Genomic DNA, 22,990 nt, shown 5'->3' on the forward strand with positions numbered 1-22,990 from the left:
CCTCCCCCGCTGCCACGGAGGGGCCCAGGCGTCCGGGCCCCCCCCCCCCCGGTGTGGGGCGCAGGGGGGGGGCGCGGGGTCCTTCACTGCCCGTCGGCCTTGGGCTTCTTTGGAGCGGATTTCCTGTGGGGTGTGGGGGTGGGGTGGAGATGGGGGGCAGCCCCACGGCAGCCCAGCCCTGCCCTGCCCCACGGCACTGCCCCACAGCTGCTGCAGTGCCCCCCCCCCAGCCATAGCCCTCCGGCCCCATAGCCCTGCCCCACATCCTCCCCCCAAGCCCGTCACGCAGGCCCACGGCCTCCCCCAATCCAGCCCCACAGAAGCCTGTGGCCCCCTCTGACCCCCAGCTCCAGCCCCACAGCCTCCCTCAGCCCCATAGCCCCCCCTCTCCAACCCCCAATCCAGCCCCACAACCTGCTCCAGCCCCCAAATCCAGCCCCACGGCCCTCTCCAACCCCCGAATCCAGTCCCACGGCTCCCTCCAGACCCCAAATCCAGCCCCACAGCTCCCTCCAGACCCCAAATCCAGCCCCATGGGACCCCACAGCAGCCTCCAGGCCCCAAATCCAGCCCCACGGCCCTCCCCAACCCCCCAAAACCAGCCCCACGGCCCCCTCCAGACCCACGGCTCCCTCCAGACCCCAAATCCAGCCCCACAGCACCCCTCAGCAGCCTCCAACCCCAAAATCTAGCCCCATGGCCCCCCCCAGTCACCCAAAATCCAGCCCCACGGCCCCCCCCCAGACCCCACTCACATGTCAGGGGACGAGAGCGGCCGCTTGCTGGCTGGTTTGGCCACCGAGCCGTCCTTGCTGGACTCTGCGCAGGAAGAGGAGGCGTGAGAGACCCGGACGCCTGGGCCCTCCTCCCCCCAAAATCCAGGCCCCCCCCCCCCCGAGCCCCACACCAACCCAGACCCACGGTGGCGGCGGCGTAAGGAAGACGCACTCCCAACGCAGCGCGGCGCGGCCGTAAGCCGTGGCGCGGGGGGGCGACAGCGCCCGAGCGCCCCGTGGCCTCATCGCGAGGGGCCCCGGCGTCCGGGCCGCCCCCGCTCACCTTGGAGCCACCGGACCTGGGTGGCGGGGCCGTAGCCCTTCTCGTTGCGGGCGGCGATGCGGAAGATGATGGCGGGCTTGGTGGTGTAGTCGATGTGGGCGGTGGAGAGGCTGCCTGACTGCACCAGGCACGAGGGGCTGGGCCCGCAGTAGACCCGCATGAAGGCCAGCTGGGCCGGGGCGCCCTTGGCCTCGCCGGCGCCGCCGCCGCTGCCGCCGCCGCCGGCCCCCTGGATGGCCAGGTACACCGAGTACTCCACGATGCGCCCCGACGTCACCGAGGGCGGCTCCCACGTCAGGTGCGCCCCGTCGGGGCTCTGCGGGGACGAGAGCGGGGACGTCAGGCGGGGACGTGGGGATGGGGGGCCACCACGGAGGGGTTGGGGACGCGTGGGCCAGGCCGTGGGGATGGGGGACACCACGGAGGGGATGGGGGACGCGTGGGCCAGGCCGTGGGGATGGGGGACGCGTGGGCCAGGCCGTGGGGATGGGGGACACCACAGAGGGGATGGGGGCCACCACGGAGGGGATGGGGACGCGTGGGCCAGCCCGTGGGGATGGGGGACACCACGGAGGGGATGGGGGACGCGTGGGCCAGGCCGTGGGGATGGGGGACGCGTGGGCCAGGCCGTGGGGATGGGGGACACCACAGAGGGGATGGGGGCCACCACGGAGGGGATGGGGACGCGTGGGCCAGCCCGTGGGGATGGAGGGACACCACGGAGGGGTTGGGGACGCGTGGGCCAGGCCACGGGGATGGGGGGCACCACGGAGGGGTTGGGGACGCGTGGGCCAGGCCGTGGGGATGGGGGACACAGCGGGGACAGGGAGGTATCAGCTGGAGTGAGGGGATGGGGGGGACACAGCAGGGGATGGGGACAGGGACACATGGGCCAGGGGATGAAGACATGGTAGGGGATGGGGACACATGGACCAGGCCACGGGGATGGGGGACACGGATGTGTCAACTGGAACGCACAGGTGGGGGACACGGCAGAGGATGGGGACATGGTAGGGGACAGGGACACATGGGCCAGGCCATGGGGATGGAGGACACTGCAGGGGACAGGGAGGTGTCAGCTGGGACTGAGGATGCAACGGTGGGGACACAGTGGAGGACAGGGACACATCGGCCAGGGGATGGAGACATGGTAGGGGACAGGGACACTGGGCCAGGTCGTGGGGATGGGGGGACACGGATGCGTCAACTGGAGCGCACGGGTGGGTGACACGGTGGAGGATGGGGACACGTTGGCCAAGCCACGGGGAACACAGCGGGGGAGAGGGACGTGTCAGCTGTGGTATGGGGACGGGGGACATGGCATGGGACAGGGACACCTCAATCAGGGGATGGGGGACATGGACACATCAGCCAGGCCGTAGGGATGGGGGACATGGTATGGGGAGAGGGGACACATCAGCTAGGACACGAGGGTGGAGGACACAGTCTGGGACGAGGATGTGTCAGCCAGGCCATGGGGATGGGGGACACGATGGAAGACACGGCCACGTCAGCTGGGGCGCAGTGACAAGGGACATGGTGGGGAGCAGGAACGTGGCACCCAGGCCACGGGGACAGGGACACATCAGCCATGGCGCAGGGACAGCGGACACGGCAGGGGAACGAGACACGCGCCAGCGAGGACGGGGGGACATCAGGGAGGACACACGTGGTAGGGGACAGGGACGCGCTGGCGGACATCAAGGAGGGCAGGAGAGCGGGGCCGTGGGGCAGGACCCACCTTGCTGATCTTGATGGCGCAGGGGGCGCCGGGGAAGCCGGGCAGGCAGGTCTTGAAGGCGGAGATGTCGGAGAAGGGCCCGCGGCCGCAGGCATTGAGCCCGGCCACCCGGAACTTGTAGGCCGTCCCCGGCTGCAGCTCCTGCCGCTTCAGCTGCGAGTAGTCGGGCACCGAGCCCGAGTCGTCCTGCGGGGGCCACGGGGGGGGGGACGTCAGCAGGATGGGGGGGACGCAGCGGTGCCCGCGGGGGTGTTGGGGTGGCAAGGGGCGCCCATGGGGACATCAGGATGCCCATAAGGGACATCGAGAAGACAAGGGATGTCCATGGGGACATCAGGGGGACAGGAGATGCCTATGGGGACGTCAGAATGGCCGCAGGAGACATCAGGGGGACAGGGGATGTCCATGGGGACATCAGGATGTCCACAGGGGACAGCAAAAGGACAAGGGATGCCCCTGGGGACAGGAAATGTCCGTAGGGGACATCAGGGGGACAAGGGATGTCCATGGGGACAGCAAGATGCCCAAAGGGGACATCAGGGGGACAAGGGATGTCCATGGGGACAGCAAGATGCCCAAAGGAGACATCAGGGGAACAAGGGATGTCCATGGGGACAGCAGGATGCCCACGGGGGGACATCAGGAGAAAGAAAGTGCCTCTGGGGACAGGATGGGGAGGGAGGGTGCCCACGGGGGGGGGGCTTCAGGGGTGCCCGAAGGCCCCCAGACTCACGTCGGTGGCGGGGGCGTCCTCGGGCGGGAGGAAGTAGTGCGTCACCATCATGTTGGTGCCCTTGATGACGCCGACGTCGAACCACTGGTTCTCCTTCTTGGCCAGCGCCTTGGGGGGCTGCGCCGAGGGGTCCGGCTTCTGGAGTGGGGGGGGGGGACGGGGGGACATCAGTCGTGTCTGGGACCCCCGGCAGCCCCCAGCTCCCTCCGTGATCCGCCTCCACAGCCCAGAGCCACTCCGGGACCTCTGTGCCAGCCCCACTGCGCCCCCCAGGACCACCAAGTCACCACCTGGACCCCTGCGCCAGCCCCACGGCACCCCCCAGGACCACCAAACCACTGCCTGGACCCCTGTCCCAGCCCCACAGCAACCCCCAGGACCACCAGACCACCATCGGACCCCCACGGTGTCCCCCAGGACCACCAAACCACTGCCCAGACCTCGACGTCAGCCCCATGGCACCCCCCAGGACCACCAGACCACCGTTGGACTCCCATGCCAGCCCCATGGTGCCCCCCAGGACCACCAAGCCAACACCTGGACCCCTGTGCCAGCCCCATGGCACCCCCCAGGACCACCAGACCCCCACCCAGACCCCCACCCCATCCCCACGGCACCCCCCAGGACCACCAGACCACCGTCAGACCCCCATGCCAGCCCCATGGTGGCCCCCAGGACCACCAAACCACCGCCCAGACCCCCACCCCAGCCCCACGGCACCCCCCAGGACCACCAGACCCCCATCCCAGCCCCACGGCGCCTCCCCCCCACTCACCACTGGAGCGGCCTCGATGCCGTTAGCCACCTCGGCCAGGGCCGCGGCCGCCTGCAGCTTGGCTGGACTCGGCCCCACCACGGGCTGGGGGGCCACGAAGGTGTTTGAGGGAGCCAGGCCTGCAGGGGCGGGGGGGAAGGAACATAAGTGAGACCCCCCCCCCCTTACAAAGGACCCAGGCATCCGGGTGCCCCCATTCCCCCCGTAGAGGGCCCAGGCGTCCGAGTGCCCCCGTCCCCCACAGGGACCCCGGTGTCCGGGTGCCCCCCATCCCCCCAGGAGACTCAGCCCCCTCCAACTGCGGGCCCAGGCGTCCAGGCGTCCCCATTCCCCCCCCCCCCAGAGGACCCAGGCGTCCGGGTTCCTTCCCCCCTAGAGGGCCCAGGCGTCCGGGCACCCCCTCCTCCCCGCCAAGGGGGGCCCAGGCGTCCGGGGGGGAGCTCACCGTCGGCGGGGGCGGGCAGCAGGGCGCCGGGGGGGCCGCCGGGGGGGCCCAGCTCCCCCAGCCCGTTGGCGTCGGCGGCCGGGTCGTTGAGGCTGTCGGCGGGCGCCAGGGCCTCGGTGGGGAGGTGGGGGGCGGCCGGGGGGGGGGGCGGCCGCCGCCGCCGCTGCCACCGCCGTGGGGGGCGCCGTGGGGGGCGTCGGCGGCGGGGCAGCGGCGGTAGGGGGGGCCGGGGGGGGCGCCGGAGGGGGCGCTGCCGCCGCCGCCGCTGCTGCCGCCGCCGCCGCCGCCGCCGCTGCCGCCTCCTGCAGCTGCTGCTGCTGCTGCTGCACCAGGGCCGCCAGCTCCTGCTGCGTCAGCACGATGGGGATGGTCCCCGGAGGCCCCTCCGGCCCCTCGGCCCCCAGCGGGCCCAGCTCCGGGGGGCCCCCTCCGGGTTCCCCGCTTTCCAGGGGCTCTGCTGCGCCTGCGGGGACACCTACGGGTCACCGGGGGGGGGGACACAGGTGTGTGACATCCTGCTCCCCCCCCGACACCGCCGCCACGGGGACACTGGGACGGGGCATCTCCAGGGATGGGGGCTTCACCTCCCCTGGGGACACGATGGGGATCCCCCCCCCCCCCGCCCCGGCCATGGGGACAGGGATGGGGACACCCTTCTGGCCACGGGGATGGGGACATCCTTAGGGGGACGGGGACACCCTTGGGGAGAGGACAGGACACGGTGATGGGGAGAGAAACACCCTGATGGGGAAGGAGACACCCTGACGAGAAGGAAGAGGACATGGTGATGGGGACAGGAGAACCCTGATGGAGATGGGGACACCGTTATGGGACAAGGACACTCTTATGGGGATGGGGACAGCCCGGGGCAGTGGGTACAGGGATGGGGACACCCTTGGGAGGGAAGAGGACACGGTGATGGGGACAGGAGTGCCCTGATGGGGATGGGGACACCCTTACAGGGATAAGATACCATTACAGGGACAGGGACACCCCAATGGTGATGGGAATGAGGACAGGACACCATTACGGGCATGGGGACACCCCGATGGTGACATGAACGAGGACAGGACACCATTACAGGGATAGAGACACCCCAATGGTGATGGGAATGGGGACAGGACACCATTACGGGCATGGGGACATCCCGATGGTGACGGGAATGGGGACGGGACACCGCCACGAAACACCATTATGGGGATGAAAATGAAGATACCAAGACGGGGATGAGAATGGGGACGTCCCAATGGTGATGGGGACATGACACCATCACAGGGACACCATTACAAGGATGAAGATGAGGACACCAAGATAGGGATGAGAATGGGGACAGGACACCAAAACAGGGATGGAGACATCCTAATGGTGATGGGAACAGGACACCATCACGGGAACACCGTTACGGGGACGAAGATGGGGACAGGACACCGTTACGGGAATAGGGATGGGGACAGGACACCGAAACAGGGATGGGGACATCCCAATGGTGATGGGGACAGGACACCATCACAGGAACACCGTTACAGGGGTGAAGATGGGGACAGGACACCATCATGGGAAGACCGTTACGGGAATAGGGATGGGGACAGGACAGTTACAGGAACAGGGATGGGGACAGGACACCGTTACGGGCCCGGGGCCACCGCCGCGTCCCCCCCAGCGCAGCCCAGCGCAGCCCAGCGCAGCCCCGGCGCGCGGCTCACCCATGACGGCCTGCTGGGCAGCCTGCAGCACGGCCTGGATGGCCAAGGCCTGGGCCTCCTCGGTGGCGGCGGCCTGCGCGGCGGCTTGCGCGGCGGCCTCGGCAGCGGCCGTCACCGCCAGCTCCTCGGGGGTCAGCCCCGTCACCACCAGGGCCGGGGGCCCCCCGGCTGCCGCCGCCGGCCCCCCCAGTGGCGCCTCCGCCATCAGCTCGGGGGGCAGCGCCAGCCCTTCGGCCTCACCGCCGCCGCCGCCACCGCCGGGGGGGCCGGGGGGCAGCACCACCACGGCCAGGGGCTCTGGCGAGCCCGGGGGGGCCGCCGAAACCACCGCCGCTGCCGTCGTCGTCGTCACCGCCACCGCCGTCGGGGTGGTGGGGGGGCCCGGGGGGGTCGCCGCCGCCGCCGCTGCTGCGGGGGGTTCGGGGGGCACCGGCGTCGGGGAGTCGCTCGCCGGGGGCTCGGGCGGCGCTGGGGGGGGCTCCGTCAGCGACGAGATGCTCTAGGGGGGGCAAAAGGTGGGAGTTAGGGGGGGAAAAGCATGGCGGGGGGGGGTCACAGTTCCCTTGTTGTCATCCCCTCCAACACTGCTGATCCCCATCAACTGGCCCTGACCCCCAACTGCCCTCCCTGGTCTCCAAAACCCCCCCTGGTCCCCAAAGTCCCCTTCCCCGGTCTTCAATGTCCCCCCAATGTCCTCCACGCTCCCTCCCATACCCCAACAACCCCCCATGGTCCTCAAGAGCCCCCCCAGGCCCCGATGTCCCCCAACATGTCTCCAATAACCCCTCCACCAGGGTCCTCCCTGGTCCATGATGTCCCCCAACACCTCCCCGTGGTCCTCAACAGTCCCCCAATCCCCACCAGACCTCGACGTCTCCCACCGTGTCCCCAACACCTTCTCCATGGTCCTCCCTGCTCCATGATGTCCCCCAACACTCCCCTGTGGTCCTCAATGTCCCCCCCAAACCCCACCGGACCTCGATGTCTCCCGTTTCCCCAATATCCCTCCATGGTCCTCCCTGCTCCATGATGTCCCCCAACACCCACCATGGCCCTCAACAGCCCCCAATCTCCCCTAGACCCTGACACCCCCCATCACATCCCCAATACTCCTCCATGGTCCTCCCTGCTCCATGATGTCCCCCAACGCTCCCCTGTGGTCCTCAATGTCCCCCCCAATCCCCACCGGACCTCGATGTCTCCCGTTTCCCCAATATCCCTCCATGGTCCTCCCTGCTCCATGATGTCCCCCAACGCTCACCATGGTCCTCAATAACTCCCCAATCCCCCCTGGTCTCCAACATCCCTACGGTCCTCAATACCCCCCGTGGTCTTCCCTGCTCCATGAGGTCCCCCAATATCCCGATATCCTCAATACCCCCGTGGTCCTCCCTACTCCATGAGGTCCCCCCATATCTCCTCCCTGGCCCCCGATGACCCCCATATCTCCCCCCCCCGTCCCCGCTCACCGGGACGGCGGGTCCCGGGGCCGGTGTCGACTGGGTGACGGTGGTGACGGCCCGGGGCTGGGCGACCCCCGGGGCGCTGGGCCCGGGGCTGGGGGTGCTGGGGGCCACCCCCTCGCCCGGGGGGGGCTCCGGCTCCCCTTGCCCGTTGGCGGCCGGTGGCGGGTCTGCAACGAGAGACGAGGGCGCCGAGGTTGATGGGGGGTGAGCGGGGCACCCCCACGACTCCCAATCCCACCACGGTCCCCCGCCCGGCGCGTCACCTTGGTTGGCGCCCATGCTGGAGGTGACCGTGGTGGCTGTGTGGGTCGTCCCCGTCTCGTGGGTCTCGCAGGGGGGGTTGGAGCAGCCGTGGAGGGGCAGGGGGCTGGGGGGGCCCTCGGGGACACCCGGGGCGTCCCCGGGGGCCGGCAGGGCCCCCTCGGCCGGCGTCATGGTGGTGCCGGTGGCCGCCGTCTCGTGGGTCTCGCAGGGCGGCGAGCCCTGCTCCGTCCCCCCGCTGGTGCCGGCCGTGGCCGTGGTGGCCGTGTTGGTGGTGCCGGTCTCATGGGTCTCGCACGGGGGGTTGCTGCAGGGCCGCGGTCCCGCGGCGCCGGCGCCCAGCTCGGGGGGCTCGCACGGGGGGCTGGCGCAGGGCCGCGACGGCGCCGCCTCGCACGGGGGGTCGGGGCACGGCCGCGACGCCGCGACCGTGGTGCCGGCGGCCGCGCTCGTGGTGCCCGTCTCCTGGGTTTCACACGGGGGTTCGGGGCACGGCCGCGACGTCGTGGCCGCCGTGGTGGTGGTGGTGGTGGTGGTGGTGGTGGTGGCCGTGTTGGTGGTGCCCGTCTCGTGGGTCTCGCATGGTGGGTTAGAGCAGGGACGCGATCCCGTGGCCGTCGTGGTGGTGGCCGTGTTGGTGGTGCCCGTCTCATGGGTTTCACAAGGTGGATTAGAGCAGGGCCGTGATCCCGTGGCCGTCGTGGTGGTGGCCGTGTTGGTGGTGCCCGTCTCGTGGGTCTCGCATGGTGGGTTAGAGCAGGGACGCGATCCCATGGCCGTCGTGGTGGTGGCCGTGTTGGTGGTGCCCGTCTCATGGGTTTCACAGGGTGGGTTGGCGCAAGGATGTGATCCCGTGGCCGTTGTGGCGGTGGCCGTGTTGGTGGTGCCCGTCTTGTGGGTTTCACATGGTGGGTTAGAGCAGGGACGCGATCCCATGGCCGTCGTGGTGGTGGCCGTGTTGGTGGTGCCCGTCTCGTGGGTCTCGCAGGGCGGGTTGGAGCAAAGCCGCGTGGCCGCGGCCGTCGTGGCCGTGTTGGTGGTGCCCGTCTCGTGCGTCTCGCACGGCGGGTTGCTGCACGGCCGCGGCCCCGCGGCCGGGTTGAGCAGGTGCGTTTGGCACTCTTGGTTTTCGGCCCCCATCCGGTCCCCGTGGGCACGGCTGGCGGCGGACACCACGGACATGGTGGTGCCTGTGGCCGTTGTCTGCTGGGTTTGGCACGGGGCACCGGCCGGCTCTGCTTGCCCCCGGCCCAGGCAGGACCGGGCCGTGGTGGGGGTGTTGGTGGTGCCCGTCTCGTGGGTCTCGCACGGCGGGTTGCTGCACGGCCGGTGGCCCGTGGCGGTGGCCGTGGTGGCCGTGTTGGTGGTGCCGGTCTCGTGGGTCTCGCACGGCGGGTTGCTGCACGGCCGGTGGCCCGCGGCCGTGGTGGTGGTGGCCGTGGTGGTGGTGGCCGTCTCGTGGGTCTCGCACGGGGGGTTGGCGCAAAGCCGCGATGCGGCGGCGGCGGCAGCGGTGGCCTCATGGCTCTCGGCGCAAGCCCGCGGCCCCGCGAGGGCCCGCACCGTCATGGTGGTGCCGGTGGCTGTGGTCTGCTGGGTTTGGCACGGGGCGCCGGTGGCCACGCCGCCCCCGGGGCGGCCTGTGGCCGTGGTGGGGGTGTTGGTGGTGCCGGTGTCGTGGGTCTCGCAGGGGGGGTTGGAGCAGAGCCGCGATCCCGTGGCCGTGGTGGGGGTGTTGGTGGTGCCGGTGTCGTGGGTCTCGCAGGGCGGGTTGGAGCAGGGCCGGGGCCCGGCGGCCAGCGTGGTGGTGGCCGTGGCGGTGGTGCCGGTCTCGTGGGTCTCGCAGGGGGGGTTGGAGCAGACGCGGACCACGCTGCCGTTGGGGGGCAGCCCCTCGGCGCCGTCGCAGACGAACTGGAGCTGGGCGGCGGGCGCCAGGCCGCCCACGTTGGCCACCACGGTGGTGGTGGCCGTGTTGGTGGTGCCGGTGTCGTGGGTCTCGCAGGGCGGGTTGGAGCACACCAGGGTGACGGTGCCGGGCCCGGCGTCGGCCTGGCCCGAGTCGGCGAGGGTGACGGTGGCGGCGGGCTGCTCCGTGGTGGGGGAAGCCAGGATGGAGACGGGGAGGTCGTGCACCGGCTGCGCCTCCACCCCGCTGGGCGTCGTGATCAGTGTCACCTGCGTGGGCTGGGACACGGGCTGCCGCCCAGCGACCACATCAGCAACCGCCCCAGATCCCCGCTCGGGGTCTCGGTCGCGTTCCCCCCAGCCCGTCGTGGGGCTCCCCCAGATCCCACAGTCTTTGGGGGAGCCACGTGTCCCCAAAACTGTGGACGTCACCTCCAAACCCATGGGTTTCTGGTGACCTACGGGCACTGCTAGTGACCCATGACTGTTTCTCCCCAAATCCGTCCCCATGTCACCCCCAATTCATAGGTTCGTGGCAGCCTGAGGGGTCCTGCCAGCGACCCATGGCCATGTCCCACCAAATCTGTGGCCATCAGCCCAAATCTGTGGGTCCTCCTGATTCATATGGCCCCCAGAGCAGGAGGCCAGGGTCCCTGGTGACCCACAGCTGTGTGTCCCCCATCTGTGGCTGTGTCACCCCCAAATTCCCAGGTCCGTGGTGACCCGTGGGGTCCTGTCATTGATCTCTGGCCATGCTCCTCAGATCCATGGCCACGTCTCCCCTGGATCTATGGGTTCCTGGTGACCTGTGGGGTCCTGTCATTGATCTCTGGCCATGCTCCCCAGATCCATGGCCACATCTCCCCTGGATCTATGGGTCCCTGCTGACCTGTAGGGTCCTGTCACTGATCTCTGGCCATGCTCCTCAGATCCATGGCCACGTCTCCTCTGGATCTATGGGTCCCTGGGGACCCCCAGCCTCATCCCCCACCCCCAAAATCCCCACGGCGCCTCACCTGCATGGTGATGGTGGGGGTGCCGAGCCCGCCAGCGGCCGTCATGGTGGTCTGGGCGGCCGAGACAGTGATGGCGGCGGGGTTGATGACCTGGCTGGAGAGCGTGGCGATGGTGCCCAACGTGGTGATGGGGGTGGCCAGCGAGGCGTTGGTGCTGTGGGCCCCGGCCCCGGCCAGGCTCGTCGACACGGTGCCCGTCACCGTGCCCAGCGTGGTGACACCTGCGGGGACGTGTTAGGGACACGTGAGGAGCGTTAGCGAACAAGGGGAAGGGCCCCTGCGGTGGCTGTCACCACTGGCGACGGCTCTGGGGACAAAAGCACTCGTTAGAGGCACTTACCCGTGGTGCCCTTCACCACCAGCGTGGTGACGGTGGGCTTAACGGCCGAAACGGTGACCGGCGTCACCAGGCGGACGCCCCCCATGGGCACCGTGCGCAGGATGGTGCCTGGCTGCCCGGGAGCTCCTTTGAGGACCACCTGGAGGTAGGATGACGCAGAGGGGTGAGCAGCGTGGCCCCAGGGGACACGTGGCAGCCCGAGGGACAGGCCATGAGTCCCCCACGCTCACCTGCGTCACTCCTTGCTGCCCGTGGCCCGTGGCCAGCTTGGGAACGGCCGTGATGATCTTGGCGGGGGTCCCCGTGCCCGACGTCATGACCTTGGTGGTGATGATGGTGATGGGAGACTTGATCCCGGGGCTGCTAGTGACGCCTGGGAGGAGAACGGAAGGACGTCAGGGCCGCAGGGCGCCCAGCTCGTGTCCCCCCAACCCCAGAGCAGCTTCCCGACGCTTACCCGTGGCCCCCGACTGGGTGATGATGGCCGACATGGGGATGGTTTTGATGATGGTGGTGGTGCCCGGCTTGGTGGTGCTGGGCGAGACGCTGCTGATGCCCAGGATGGTGGGCTTGGTGGCCGTGGCACCCGCCTGCGTCGTCGTCAGGATGGTGGTGGGCTTCCCATCCGCCGACGTCACCAGCTTCAGGATGGTCCCGGCCGGCAGCGGCCCCTTCGTCTGGTTGGGCAGGAGTTAACGGGAGCGGGACACCAGGGTCCCCACGGAAAGGGAGGGCCATGGGGGAATCAACCCCCTCCGTGGGGGTCTCTGGGATGGGGGTCAGGCCCGGACGCTAGGGTCCCCAGCAGCGTGGGGGGCTCACCTGGATGATCTGGGTGACGGGGCCCGTGGACGCCTGCCCGGTCACTGCCGACGTCTGCACCGGTTTGGTCTGGACCACGGACATCACCTTGCCCAGGTTGGAGATCTGGTAGGGGGGGAAAAAAAGCAGAGCATGCTGGGATGCTGGAGGAACACTCCCACCCACTCTTTCTTCTCCATGTGGACACCAAGGTCCCTCAGCAACACCCCGAGGACTCCTGGGTCCTCCAACGTTGAGGGTATTGGTGGGTCAGGGACCCCCCAGGACTTGTGGGCGCTGCAGTCCCCCACCCGGACACCGGGGCCCCGGGGCACTCACCAGGGCGCTGCCCCCGGGGACGGAGATGGGGCTCTTGACGAGGGTGATGGTCTTGGTGACGCCGCCCACCACGGTGGTCATCACCTGGGCCTGCTGGGCCACCGTCACCGTCCCCGACTTGTGCACGGTGATGATGGGGCGCGTGGCCGTGTTGGTGGTGGGGGCCGCCCCCGAGGTGCCCACCTGGGCCGCCGCTGTCTTCAGCATCCGCGTGGCCGGGTTGCTCACCTGGAGAGGGAGGCGGCTCGGACGCCTGGGTCCATCCCGGACACCCGGACGTCCCCTTTCCCGACCCCCTCGGCTCTAGCTCCGAGCGCCGTTCCGCAGCACCTCAGGTCTCTCCTGGCTCTGGGATCCCGACGCCACCTTGGACACCTGGGACCTTCTCCCCAACCACCAGCTCTAGGTCTAACCATCGTTTCCGGCCACCCTGGAGCACCTGGGTCCCTCTTGGCTCTCCCAAAACCAAGCCTGGATGCCAACATCCCCTCCCCCGGATTCCCAAGCTTTTCTTTTCCCCCCCAATCCCAGCCCGGACGCCTGGGTCCCCGGGGCCTTACCATGACGGGGGAGGAGGCCACCTTGACGGTGGCGGGCAGCGTGGTGGTGCCGGGCGAGACGGCCACCGTCTTGACGATGGTGGCGCCGGCGGGGACGCTGAGCACCGTGGGGGCCGAGGCCGGCGGGATCTTCTGGGTGGCCGCCGCCGCCGCCGCCAGCGCCGCCATGCCGCTCATCTGGGGGCTGCTGCCGATCACCTGGGGGGGGGGGACGGGACGGGGTGGCCTGTGTCCTCTCTCCCAACCATGTGTCCCCATGTCCCCTCTCCAGCTGTGCTATCTCCCTTCAACATCTTTGTGCCACCATGTCCCATCTGTGTCCCTCCACATCCCATCTGTGTTCCTCCACCCTCTCTCCTGCTGTCCCCCATGTTCCTCCATGTCCCCACGTTGTCCCCTCTCCTGCTGCCCTGCCCCACACCCCTCGGTGTCCCCATGTCCCCTCCACATCCCCTCTCCCACCCCCACGTGTCCCTCAGTGTCCCTATATCCCCTCTCCCACGTCCCCCTGTCCCCACGTCCCCTCCGCGTGCCCCCCACCACCACCCTCCGTCACTCACCGTGCCCTGGGGGCTCTGGGTGGGCACCACCATGCGGACGCCGGCGGGCAGGGACGTCACCGTCACCGGGGCCTTGCCGGGCTGCCCGGCCGAGCGCACCGTCACCAGGGGGGGCCCCGCCGCCGCCGCCGGGGGCCCCGTCACCTTCAGCACCGCGGGGACGCCTGCGGCAGGGGGTCAGCGCACGCCCAGCACCTGCCGCCCCCAAATCCCCTTCCCGAGCTCCTCTTTGTCCCCTTATGTCCTCCTTGTCCCCCCCCACACACAGCCGCGGGTGCCTCCTGACCCATATCTTTGTCCCCACATGTCCCCAAACGTCCCCTATCCCCCAAACCCATCTAATGGGCCATGCTGCGTCCTCCTAAGCTTCTCGTCCCACGCGTCCTGTCCCTTGCGTCCCCACACCCCGTGTCCCCAACGCCTCCGGTGTCCCCACGCACTCCTTGCCCCCGGTCTGCGTCCCCACATCACCTCTGTCCTCGCGTAACCTGCCCTCACCGCATCCTCTCCGCATCTCCCGCATCGCCACGTGCCCTGTCCCCACCGTGTCCCACAAACCCCCCCCACGTCCCCTTTATCGCTACGTGCGCCGTGTCCCCGTCCCCCCCCCCAGCGTCCCTGCTCACCAGGGGTGCGGGCGGCGCCGGCGCCAGGCAGCGGGGCGGCCGCGGCAGGGCCGGGCGGCAGCACCTGCAGCGTGGTGGTGGGCGGCGCGGCGGGGGCCGGCGGCGGCAGCAGCGTCAGCCCCACGGGGCCCAGGGGTTGGGGGGCCGCCGGGGGTCCCGGGGCGGCCGCAGCCGGCGCGGGGCTCTTCGGGGGGTTGGCGGGCACCGAGGGCACCGGGGCGGGCGCCGGCGAGGCGGCCGCCGGGATCTCGTACTTCTGCAGCTGCAGCAGGTAGGAGTCGGCCGTGGGCACCGGGCCCCAGCTCACCTCCAGCGACGTCGTGTTGGCCCGCACCAGCTGCACCCGCGCCGGCGCCGGCGGCCGCTCTGCGGGGGGAACGACAGGGGTCAGAGGGGGACGTGGGCGCCCCGGCGCCCTCCGAGCCACCCCACGGTCCCGGTGGGACATCGCAAAGTCCTAATGGGACGCTACGAAGTTCTTGTAGGGCTTAAAGCTGCCTCAAAGCCCTGGTGGGACACCACGAGGTCCTTGTAGGGCCTGGGGCCACCTCAAGGCCCTGGTGAGACACCACGAGGTCCTTGTAAGGCCTGGGGCCACCTCAAAGTCCTAGTGGGACGCTACAAGGTCCTAATGGGACACCACGAGGTCCTTGTAGGGTACAGGGACATGCCCCAGGGCCTGGGGCCACCACAAGGTCCTAGTGGGACACTACGAGGTCCCTGTAGAGCTTGGGGACATCCCCCAGTGCCTGGGGCCACCTTGAGGTCCTAATGGGACACCGCAAGGTCCCTGCAGGGCCTGGGGCCACCGCAAGGTCCTAGTGGGACACCGCAAGGTCCCTGTAGAGCTTGGGGACATCCCCCAGGACCTGGGGCCACCTCGAGGTCCTAGTGGGACACCCCAAGGACCCCCCCCAGAGCCTAGGGACACCCCAAGGTCCCAGTGGGACACGCCAGTGGCCCTCCTGCGACCCCTCGTGGCTCCAGGATGGGCACAAGGACACCCCCAGGATCCCAGAGCCCCCCCCAACATCCCACCGGACACCCCAGTTCCCCTCTCGGGACACCCAGGACAGTACTGGGATCCCACCAGAACACCCCAGAGCCTCGACGGGAACCCCAGCAGGCACCTGGGGACCCTCCGGGACTCCCCAAAGTCCAAACAGGACCCCTGTCTCTCTCCTGAGGTACCCCACGGCCCCCAGGATGGTGCTGGGCACCCCCTAGATGCCCCACAGCCCCAGTGGGAAACCCCACGGACCCAGGAGACGCACGGGTGCCCCCCCAGGACACCCCAAGGTCCCCGTAGGACACCTCATTTTCCCTCCTTGGATGCCCCAGGGTCACAGCCAAGGCCTGGGAGATCCCCCAGGACCTCAAGCGATGCCCAGGTGCCCCTCCAAGACCCCCAGCAACACCCAGGTGGAGCCCAGGGATCCCCCAGGACCCCAGCCGAGGCCAAGGAACCCCCCCGCCCCCCCCAAGGACCCCAGGCGAGGTCCAGGGATCCCCCCAACACCCAACTCACCGGTCTCCAAGTACCAGAGATCCTTGCAGCAGACCTGGTTGTTCCAGGCCTTGCGGTAGCCGTCGCGACCGCTCCAGATGTAGAGGCGGGTGGTGATGGCCACGGCGCAGTGGCCGGCCCGGGCCCGCGGCACGTTGTCCTCCAGCGTGTCCATGAGGATGGGCTCCCACGCCATGGAGTCTGGGGACGCGGGGAGAAGGGGGGGGGAGGGACACAGGGATGGCGCGTTGTCGCCCCGTAGACGGGTCCGGGCAGGGTGACAGGGGGCACGGGGAGAGATTTGGGGGCAGTTTGAGGGGTTCCTCACCCAGATCGAGGGAGGCTGGGGAGGTTTGGGGGGTTCAGGAGTTGGTCCCTCACCCAGGCAAGGCAGGTCGGAGCAGGTTTGGGGGTTCAGGGGTAGGTTTGGGGGTGCAGGAGGGGTCTCTTCGCCAGGCTGAGGCAGCCCGGGGGATTTTGGGGGGGGTCCCTTACCCAAGTTGAGGCAGGCCAGCGTGTTCGTGCACTTCCACTCCTTCTCATGCGTGGCCACCTTGACGTCGTCCATGACGAGGGGCACCCAGCCCCCAAACACATACATCCTGGGGGGCGCGACAGGGGGGGTCATGGGGGCCCGCGGGACCCCCACAGCCACCCCCAGGGAGGGACACGGGGGCGGGGTACCCCAAAAGCAATCTGGTGGGGGCAAAAAGACTCAAGCAGACAAGGGAACGTGGAAGGAAACCTGTAGCCAAGCTGGGAAGCGGGGGTCAAGGGGGTGCAAGGGGGGGGTCTGTGGGACACAGGGGACACCCACATCCATCCAGAAGGGATTGGGGGGGTCAGGGGCCCCCCACATTGATGGGAGATCGGGGCGGGGAATGGCATCTTGGGGGACTCCACATCCACATGGGTGTTCAAGGAGTTTGGGGAACCTCTGCATCCATCTGGGGGTGCGGCCAGGAGGGACAAAAAAGGGTGAGCAGGAGTTTGGGGGCTCCCCCAAATCCATCCAGGGGGGCTGCCGCGGATTAGAGGAGTTTGGGGAACCCCCCGACTCACTTGTTGCCGATGGTGGTGGCCGAGTGGAGGCTACGGGGCAGCGGGGCGACCCCGCTCAGGCTGGGCTTGTTCCAGGTCAGCGTCTCTGCCGGCGAAAAAGGCAGGAAAACGGTGAAACGCGCCCCCCCAAAATGGCTGACGGCCCCCACACAGGGGATCCCAGGCGTCCGGGCCTACCAATGTCGAGGGTCCAGAGGTCGCCGAGGCGGCAGCCGCTCATGCCGCCGTAGATGACGAGCTTGGACTTGCGGCTGTCGCGCTCGGTGTAGACGACGGCGGTGTGCGACTCCCGGGGGGGCGGCAGCACCCCGTAGGTGATGGGGATGTCCCAGGCCACCACCCCCGAGCCGGGGCGCAGCTCCAGGATGTACAGGTCGTTCAGGTACCTGTGGAAAAACGGGGCGGGGGGGGGGGAAGGTGCCGTGAGGGACCCAGGCATCTGGGATTCCCCCCCCCCTCTTCTCCAACCAAAGGGCCCAGGCGTCCGGTACCGGGGGATGTTGTTCTTGGGGTCCTCGCTGTCGTTGGCCAAGCCCCCGAAGAGGTAACACTTGTTGCCCACGAGGGAGAAGCTGTGGCCCAGGCGGGGGCAAGGCGGGGGCCCGTTCTTGGGCGTCTTCGCCTTGAGCCGCTTCCACTCCCAGCGGCTGGCCTGCAGGAGAGCGCCCGCGCGCGGGGGGTTTTGGGGCGGTTTGGCCTCAAAACCCACCGCCCCCCCCCCCAAATCACCACCACCCTCGAGGAAACGGGCGTCCAGGATCCTCCTGGCGGATCCGAGCATCCAAACTCCCCCAGGTTTTCACTGCGAAGGAAGCTGGGCATCCGGGGGCCCAGGCATCTGGGGTGCCCCCCCCCCCCGCCCTCCCAGGGGGCCCAGGCGTCCGGGGACCTGGGGCGTCCGGTACCTGGAGCTCGTAGAGGTCGTTGCTGTACTTGCCGTACTCCACCATGCCGCCGAAGACCAGGAGCCGGGTGCCGTCGCAGACGAAGCCGTAGGCGGCGCAGCCGGGCGGGATGTCGCCCCGCACCGCCGGGATGAACCACTGGTTTGTGGCTGGAAAAAGAGGGGCCGGGGGGGAGGGGGGGTGTCAGCTGGGAGGGGCCCAGGCGTCCGGGGACCCCCCCCCCCAAAGACGCATTTGGGGCTGGGAAATGCTGCCCCATCCCCACCGAAAATTGGACCTGAGCATCCCAAAAAGAGGGAACAAAGGGTTAATGGGGGGGGGGGCGCAATTAGCAGCATCAACGCCTGGACCTGCTAATGGGGGGGGAGGGGAGGGAAGCCCAGACACCTGGATTCCCTGCCACCGCCCCAGTGCACCCTGGGACACTGGAGGCCCCCCCCCCGCTGTCTCCATGGCAACCAAACCAGCACTGGAGGGGGGGGAATCCTGCAGAGGAAGGGGGGAACCCCCTAGACCCCCCCCACACATCACGCAGGGACCTCAGGGACCCCCCAGATCCCACAGCCCCCCCCCCAGCACACAGGGAATCCAGGGACACCCCCCAGACCCCGTAGGGACATCCCAGATCACACAAGGACCCTGGGGACCCCCCCCTATACCTCACAGCCCCCCCCCCAACACACAGGGACCCCAAGGATCCCCCCCAGATCACACAGAGACCCCAGGGACCCCCAGAGCACACAGGGAACCCAGGGACCCCCCCCCAGACCCCACAGAGAGTCCATCCCACCCCCAGATCACACAGGGACCCCAGAGACCCCCCCCAAAACACATAGAGACCCTGGGGAACCACCTCCAGTCCCCATAGACACCCCAAGGACTCCCCCCAGATCAAACAGACACCCCAGGGACCCCCCCCCCCCAGTCCCCATAGACACCTCAGGGACCCCCCCCCCAGATCAAACAGGGACCCCAGGGACCCCCCCAGACCCCCCCAGACCCCATAAAGACTCCAGAAATCCCCAGATCACACAGGGACCCCCCCCAGACCCCTATGGGGACCCTCAGATCACACAGGGACCCCCAGGGACCCCCCCCAGACCCCATAGAGACTTCAGGAACCCCCAGATCACACAGGGACCCCCCCCCAGACCCCTATGGGGGACCCTCAGATCACACAAGGACCCCCCAGGGACCCCCCCAGACCCCATAGAGACCCCACGGATCCCCAGATCACACAGGGACCCCCCCGGGGAGAGGGGAGGGGGCTCACCGGTGTTGTAGACGTGCAGCTCGTCGACGATGCCCTCGTTGCCGCCGCCGAAGACGACGATGAGCTCCTTGATGGCGACGGCGCGGTGGCCGTGGCGGGGCCGGGGCACGGGGCCCGACCAGCCCACCACCCGCTTCCAGCGGGGCTGCAGCGCCGGGGCGGGGGCCGGGGCGCCCGCCGGCGGGGACCCCCCTCCGGGGGCCGGGGCCGCCATGGGCCCCCTCTGCCTATCCTGCGAGGGGGCACGGCGTCAGCGCGGCGACGGACGGACAGAGGGACGGGGATCCCCTGCCCCAAACCGCCCCACGCCGCGGGGGGCAAGTCCCCCCCCCCACGCACCCCTCATTACCCCCCTCCCCCATCAAGGGCTCCTAATCCCCGGGGTTTCCCCCTTTCCGCAATTATTTCTCCATCCTTGGATCACCTTTTGCTTTTTACAACTAGCACCTGGCTTCATAACTCCTGACACTCCCTAAAATAAAACACAAACTCTCTCGCTTACTATTTTTTGCAACTCTTCCCCGGTTTTATATCTTATTCCTGCTTATATTATTGCGCTTCGCAACTAAAAATTACTCCGAGTCGGTGCAACTACCCCCAAAAACTGCACTTTGCTCCCTTCCTCCGGTTATCCTGCCCCGGGGGTGCACAGTTACCCCCCCCCTCCCCGCGCAGCCGCCCGGTTAACCCCGAAACGGGCTCCGCGCTCTGCAATTACCCCCCAGTTTCTTGCAGCTGTTTCCGCACCCGCACAATTAACTACGGTTCTCCTAAATCCCGCAGTTTCTCCCCGTTTCTTACGATTGCTGCTGCGCCCAACCCCAAAGGAAGCAGCGGGCCCCCCAGCTTCGGCAATTACCCCCCCGCCCATGCAATTACCTGCCAACCCGTGCAACTGCCCCCGGGCCATGCAATTAGTCGCCACCTCTTAATTACTTTTCACGCCCGTGCAACGGCCCCCCAGGCGGTGCAATTACCCCCCTCCTTCTCCCAAAATTATCCCTGCGCCCCAAAAACTGCCCCCGGGTTGTACAATTGCCCCCGCCTTGCTGCAATTGCCCCCGCACCGGTGTAGTTACCCCCCGGGCTGTGCAAATACCCCCCCGGCTCTTGCACTTAACACCAATCACGTGCAATTACCCCCCCCCCATTCCCGGTGCAACGGCCCCAGGATTCCGCAATTACCCCCCCGCCCCCGTAATTGCCCCCGGGCCCGGTGCAGCCGCCCCGGGGCCCTGCAACCCCCCCCCCGGGGGGGGCCCGTGCCCAGGCCCCGGGATGCCCCGGCCCCACCGGGGAACCGGGTCCCTGCCCCTCCCCCGGCCCTTCCCCCCCCCCCGTGAGGGGCCCTGGGAGCCGCCATCTTGTAGCTGCCCGGGCGGAAAATGGCGGCCTCCCTCCCTCCCCTCCCCCGCCCCGGTCCCCAGCGCTCACCGCCGCCCCGCGGGCGCTGACCCCTCCCGGCTCCCGTCCGCCCCCCCTTCCGCGGCGGCGACTCGGCGCCCCTCGCGGCTTCCGTCGCCCCCGTCCGCTCGCGCCGGAGGGGGCGGGGTTGGGCCAGCGGGGCTCGCGGCGGCGACGGGCGCCTTCACGCCGCCCTGGGAGCCGCCATCTTGCGCCTGTGTCGAAGGAGCCGCTCCTCTCCCCGCCCGCGGGCCGCGCGGAGGAAGGCGGGACGGCGGCGAGCGGGCGGGGCGCCACAGCACCGCCCACGGCGCCGCTCCCCTCCCCGTCCTGGGCGCCGCCATCTTGGGATGGACGGAGGCCGCCATTTTGGGAGGGAGGCAACTCGGGAGGGGGCTCCCCTCACGTTTCCCCCCCCCTTCCCCCGAGAGCTCCGTTACCCCCTGGGGCCCCACGAAACCTCCCCGCCACCCCGGCGCACGGCAGCCACGGCGGGGGCAGGCGCTGCTGCCCCCAGGGCATTGTCTCTCGTCCCGCCCTTCCTATCGCTCCCCATCTAAACCACCGCCCCGTCCCTGTACGGCCACCCCGCCGTACCGTGGGCGCCGCCATCTTGGGGAGTCCGCCGCGGCGTGCGGTCGCTCCCGGCGGTACCCGCGGCGATACTCTTCCCCCAACGCTCTTAGAGAGTGAGATGGGAGCGGGGAGAGAAACCCCCACCCCGCTTCCCCTCATTCCTCCCCTCAAAATAGAGGGCCGTACGGCAACTTGGCCAGAGGCGGGCGCCGCCATGTTGGAGGCGGGGACCTGGGCGCCGCCATCTTGGGGGGAGCGCCCCGAAACGGCGCGCATAAAGCTGGGAGGGAAGGGGGACGGTACCGCCGCTCGCGGCGAGCAACGGAAAACTTCGCCCCCGCCCGTCAAAGGCCCCGCTGCCCGCCCGGCTCCCGCTCCGGGCTGCACGGCGCTCCCGTGAGCGCCGCCATATTGCCTGACAGAGTGGGCGTGGTCACGGGAGGTGGGCGGGAAGGCCCGACCCCCCCCGGGCGCCAAGCCCCGCCCACTCCCGGGCACCCCCTTAAGGGGGAACGTTTCCCCCCTCGTCCCCCGCACCCCCCCCTCAAACCCGTCGGAGCCCCCCAGGCCCGTCGGACGGCCGACGGGGGCGTCCATCCCGGCCAAGCATGAGCGCCGCCATGTCGCGGGAAACACCGGTCCTGCGCCCCCCGCACCCCCCCCCCGGCCGTAGAGAAACGGGGAGGGGGGGAAAAACACAAAGGAAAACCCCCTAAAACCCGAGAAAACCCCGCGCCCCGACGGCCGGACGAGACCCCCGAACAGCGTTTTACCCCCGCGGCTGCTGCCTCAGTTTCCTTCCCGACTGCGGAGCCCCCACCCCAAAAGGCGAGCGCTGTACGGAGAGCTCAGCCTGCCATGGGCGCCGCCATTTTGGATGCCGCGGCCCCGCCTCTCCCCCCGACGACCCCTCCTCCTCCTGGGCGCCGCCATAGTGGCCCCGGTCAGCTCCGCCCCCCTCCTTTGCCCCTTTAACCCCGCGCTTTCCTCGCAGTCGCACCCGTTCCCCGCTGTCCTGGCTCCACCGAGCTGAATTAAGCGGGACAGAAGCTCACACCAGCCCCCCCCCCCACCCCGTGCACGACGGGGAGGAGCCATATTGGGTGTGGCAGAGCCACCCTCTCCTTCCCCCCCTGCTGCTAGTAGGGATTTAAAGAGCTTTTCAAGTCACTTTATGGATCATGGCACTGCCTTTTCCAGGGCGAATAAATAACGGAATAAAGTTTAACATGAGCGCCTCCATCTTATCCACCCGCCCCCCCACAGTGCCCGGATGGCCGTACTCCCAAGATGGAGGCCTCGCAAGACCCGGATATAAGACCACCGCCACCCCCCGTAGAGTACCCCAAGGTCCCGGATGTTCCCCTCCCAAAATGGCGCCGCCGCCTGCCCGCCCAAAGCGGCGCCTCCCACCCGGGCCCGCCCACGCGGGAGGCGGCTGCCCGCGCCCCTAACCGTCCTTCCGCCCGATTACCCGGATGTGGCTTCTTTAGCGGGAAGGATCCAAGGTGGCGGAGCGGCGGGTACCCGGATGTGGGGAGGAGGGGTCACAAGATGGCAGCGTGCTGCTCTACGGGCGGCGGTCCAAGATGGCGCCGCCCGGTCCCCGGATGTTCCTCCTCCTCCTTCCTCCTCCTCCTCCTCCTCCGGACACGGACAAGATGGCGGCGCCTGGCCGAGGCGGGAAGCAAGATGTCGGGCGTCCCCGCGCGCGGCCTCGCCTCCCCCCCGCCTGCCACCCGCCCCTCCGAGGAAGTGCCCGGATGCGGCGCCCCAAGATGGCGGAGGCGGTAGGTCGAGGCGGCCGCGGCTCCCCAAGATGGCGGCCACCGCGGGACCCGGATGCGGCCGCGCGCGTCGGCGCGCCGCGCCCCTGCCCCCCCGCACCTGCTCGCACCGGCCGCTCGCGGCCACGAGGCGCCGCGCGAAC

At 69.3% G+C, this 22,990-nt stretch overlaps 1 protein-coding gene across 1 annotated transcript; it reads right to left on the reverse strand.

The window, feature by feature from the left end:
• Window positions 1-49: 49 nt before the first annotated feature.
• On the reverse strand, window positions 50-22,682 carry HCFC1 (host cell factor C1). The gene is made up of 27 exons (XM_067315116.1): window positions 22,535-22,682; window positions 19,081-19,312; window positions 17,808-17,956; window positions 17,394-17,554; window positions 17,080-17,288; window positions 16,903-16,987; window positions 16,336-16,442; window positions 15,862-16,041; window positions 14,334-14,699; window positions 13,708-13,871; window positions 13,148-13,345; window positions 12,588-12,815; window positions 12,270-12,374; window positions 11,905-12,124; window positions 11,678-11,820; window positions 11,448-11,586; window positions 11,108-11,328; window positions 7,926-10,382; window positions 6,457-6,955; window positions 5,044-5,228; window positions 4,754-4,916; window positions 4,309-4,427; window positions 3,534-3,671; window positions 2,801-2,986; window positions 1,060-1,375; window positions 756-819; window positions 50-123 (listed from the first exon to the last, which is right to left on the reverse strand). The coding sequence occupies exons 2-27, from the start codon at window positions 19,292-19,294 to the stop codon at window positions 84-86; spliced, it is 7,056 nt and encodes a 2,351-aa protein (XP_067171217.1). The 5' UTR covers window positions 19,295-19,312; window positions 22,535-22,682; the 3' UTR covers window positions 50-83.
• Window positions 22,683-22,990: the final 308 nt, after the last annotated feature.

The sequence above is a fragment of the Apteryx mantelli genome, chromosome 41, assembly GCF_036417845.1.
Source record: "Apteryx mantelli isolate bAptMan1 chromosome 41, bAptMan1.hap1, whole genome shotgun sequence".
Lineage (NCBI taxonomy): Eukaryota > Metazoa > Chordata > Aves > Apterygiformes > Apterygidae > Apteryx > Apteryx mantelli.

What these genes read in the sequence shown, in the direction of transcription:
- HCFC1 (XM_067315116.1), bottom strand. Translation starts at nt 19,294, where the DNA reads ATGGCGGCCCCGGCCCCCGGAGGGGGGTCCCCGCCGGCGGGCGCCCCG. An exon ending in ACGACCTCTACGAGCTCCAG is followed by an intron (nt 17,555 to 17,807) that starts GTACCGGACGCC and finishes GCTCTCCTGCAG; the next exon opens with GCCAGCCGCTGGGAGTGGAA. An exon ending in CCTCTGGACCCTCGACATTG is followed by an intron (nt 16,988 to 17,079) that starts GTAGGCCCGGAC and finishes TTTCGCCGGCAG; the next exon opens with AGACGCTGACCTGGAACAAG.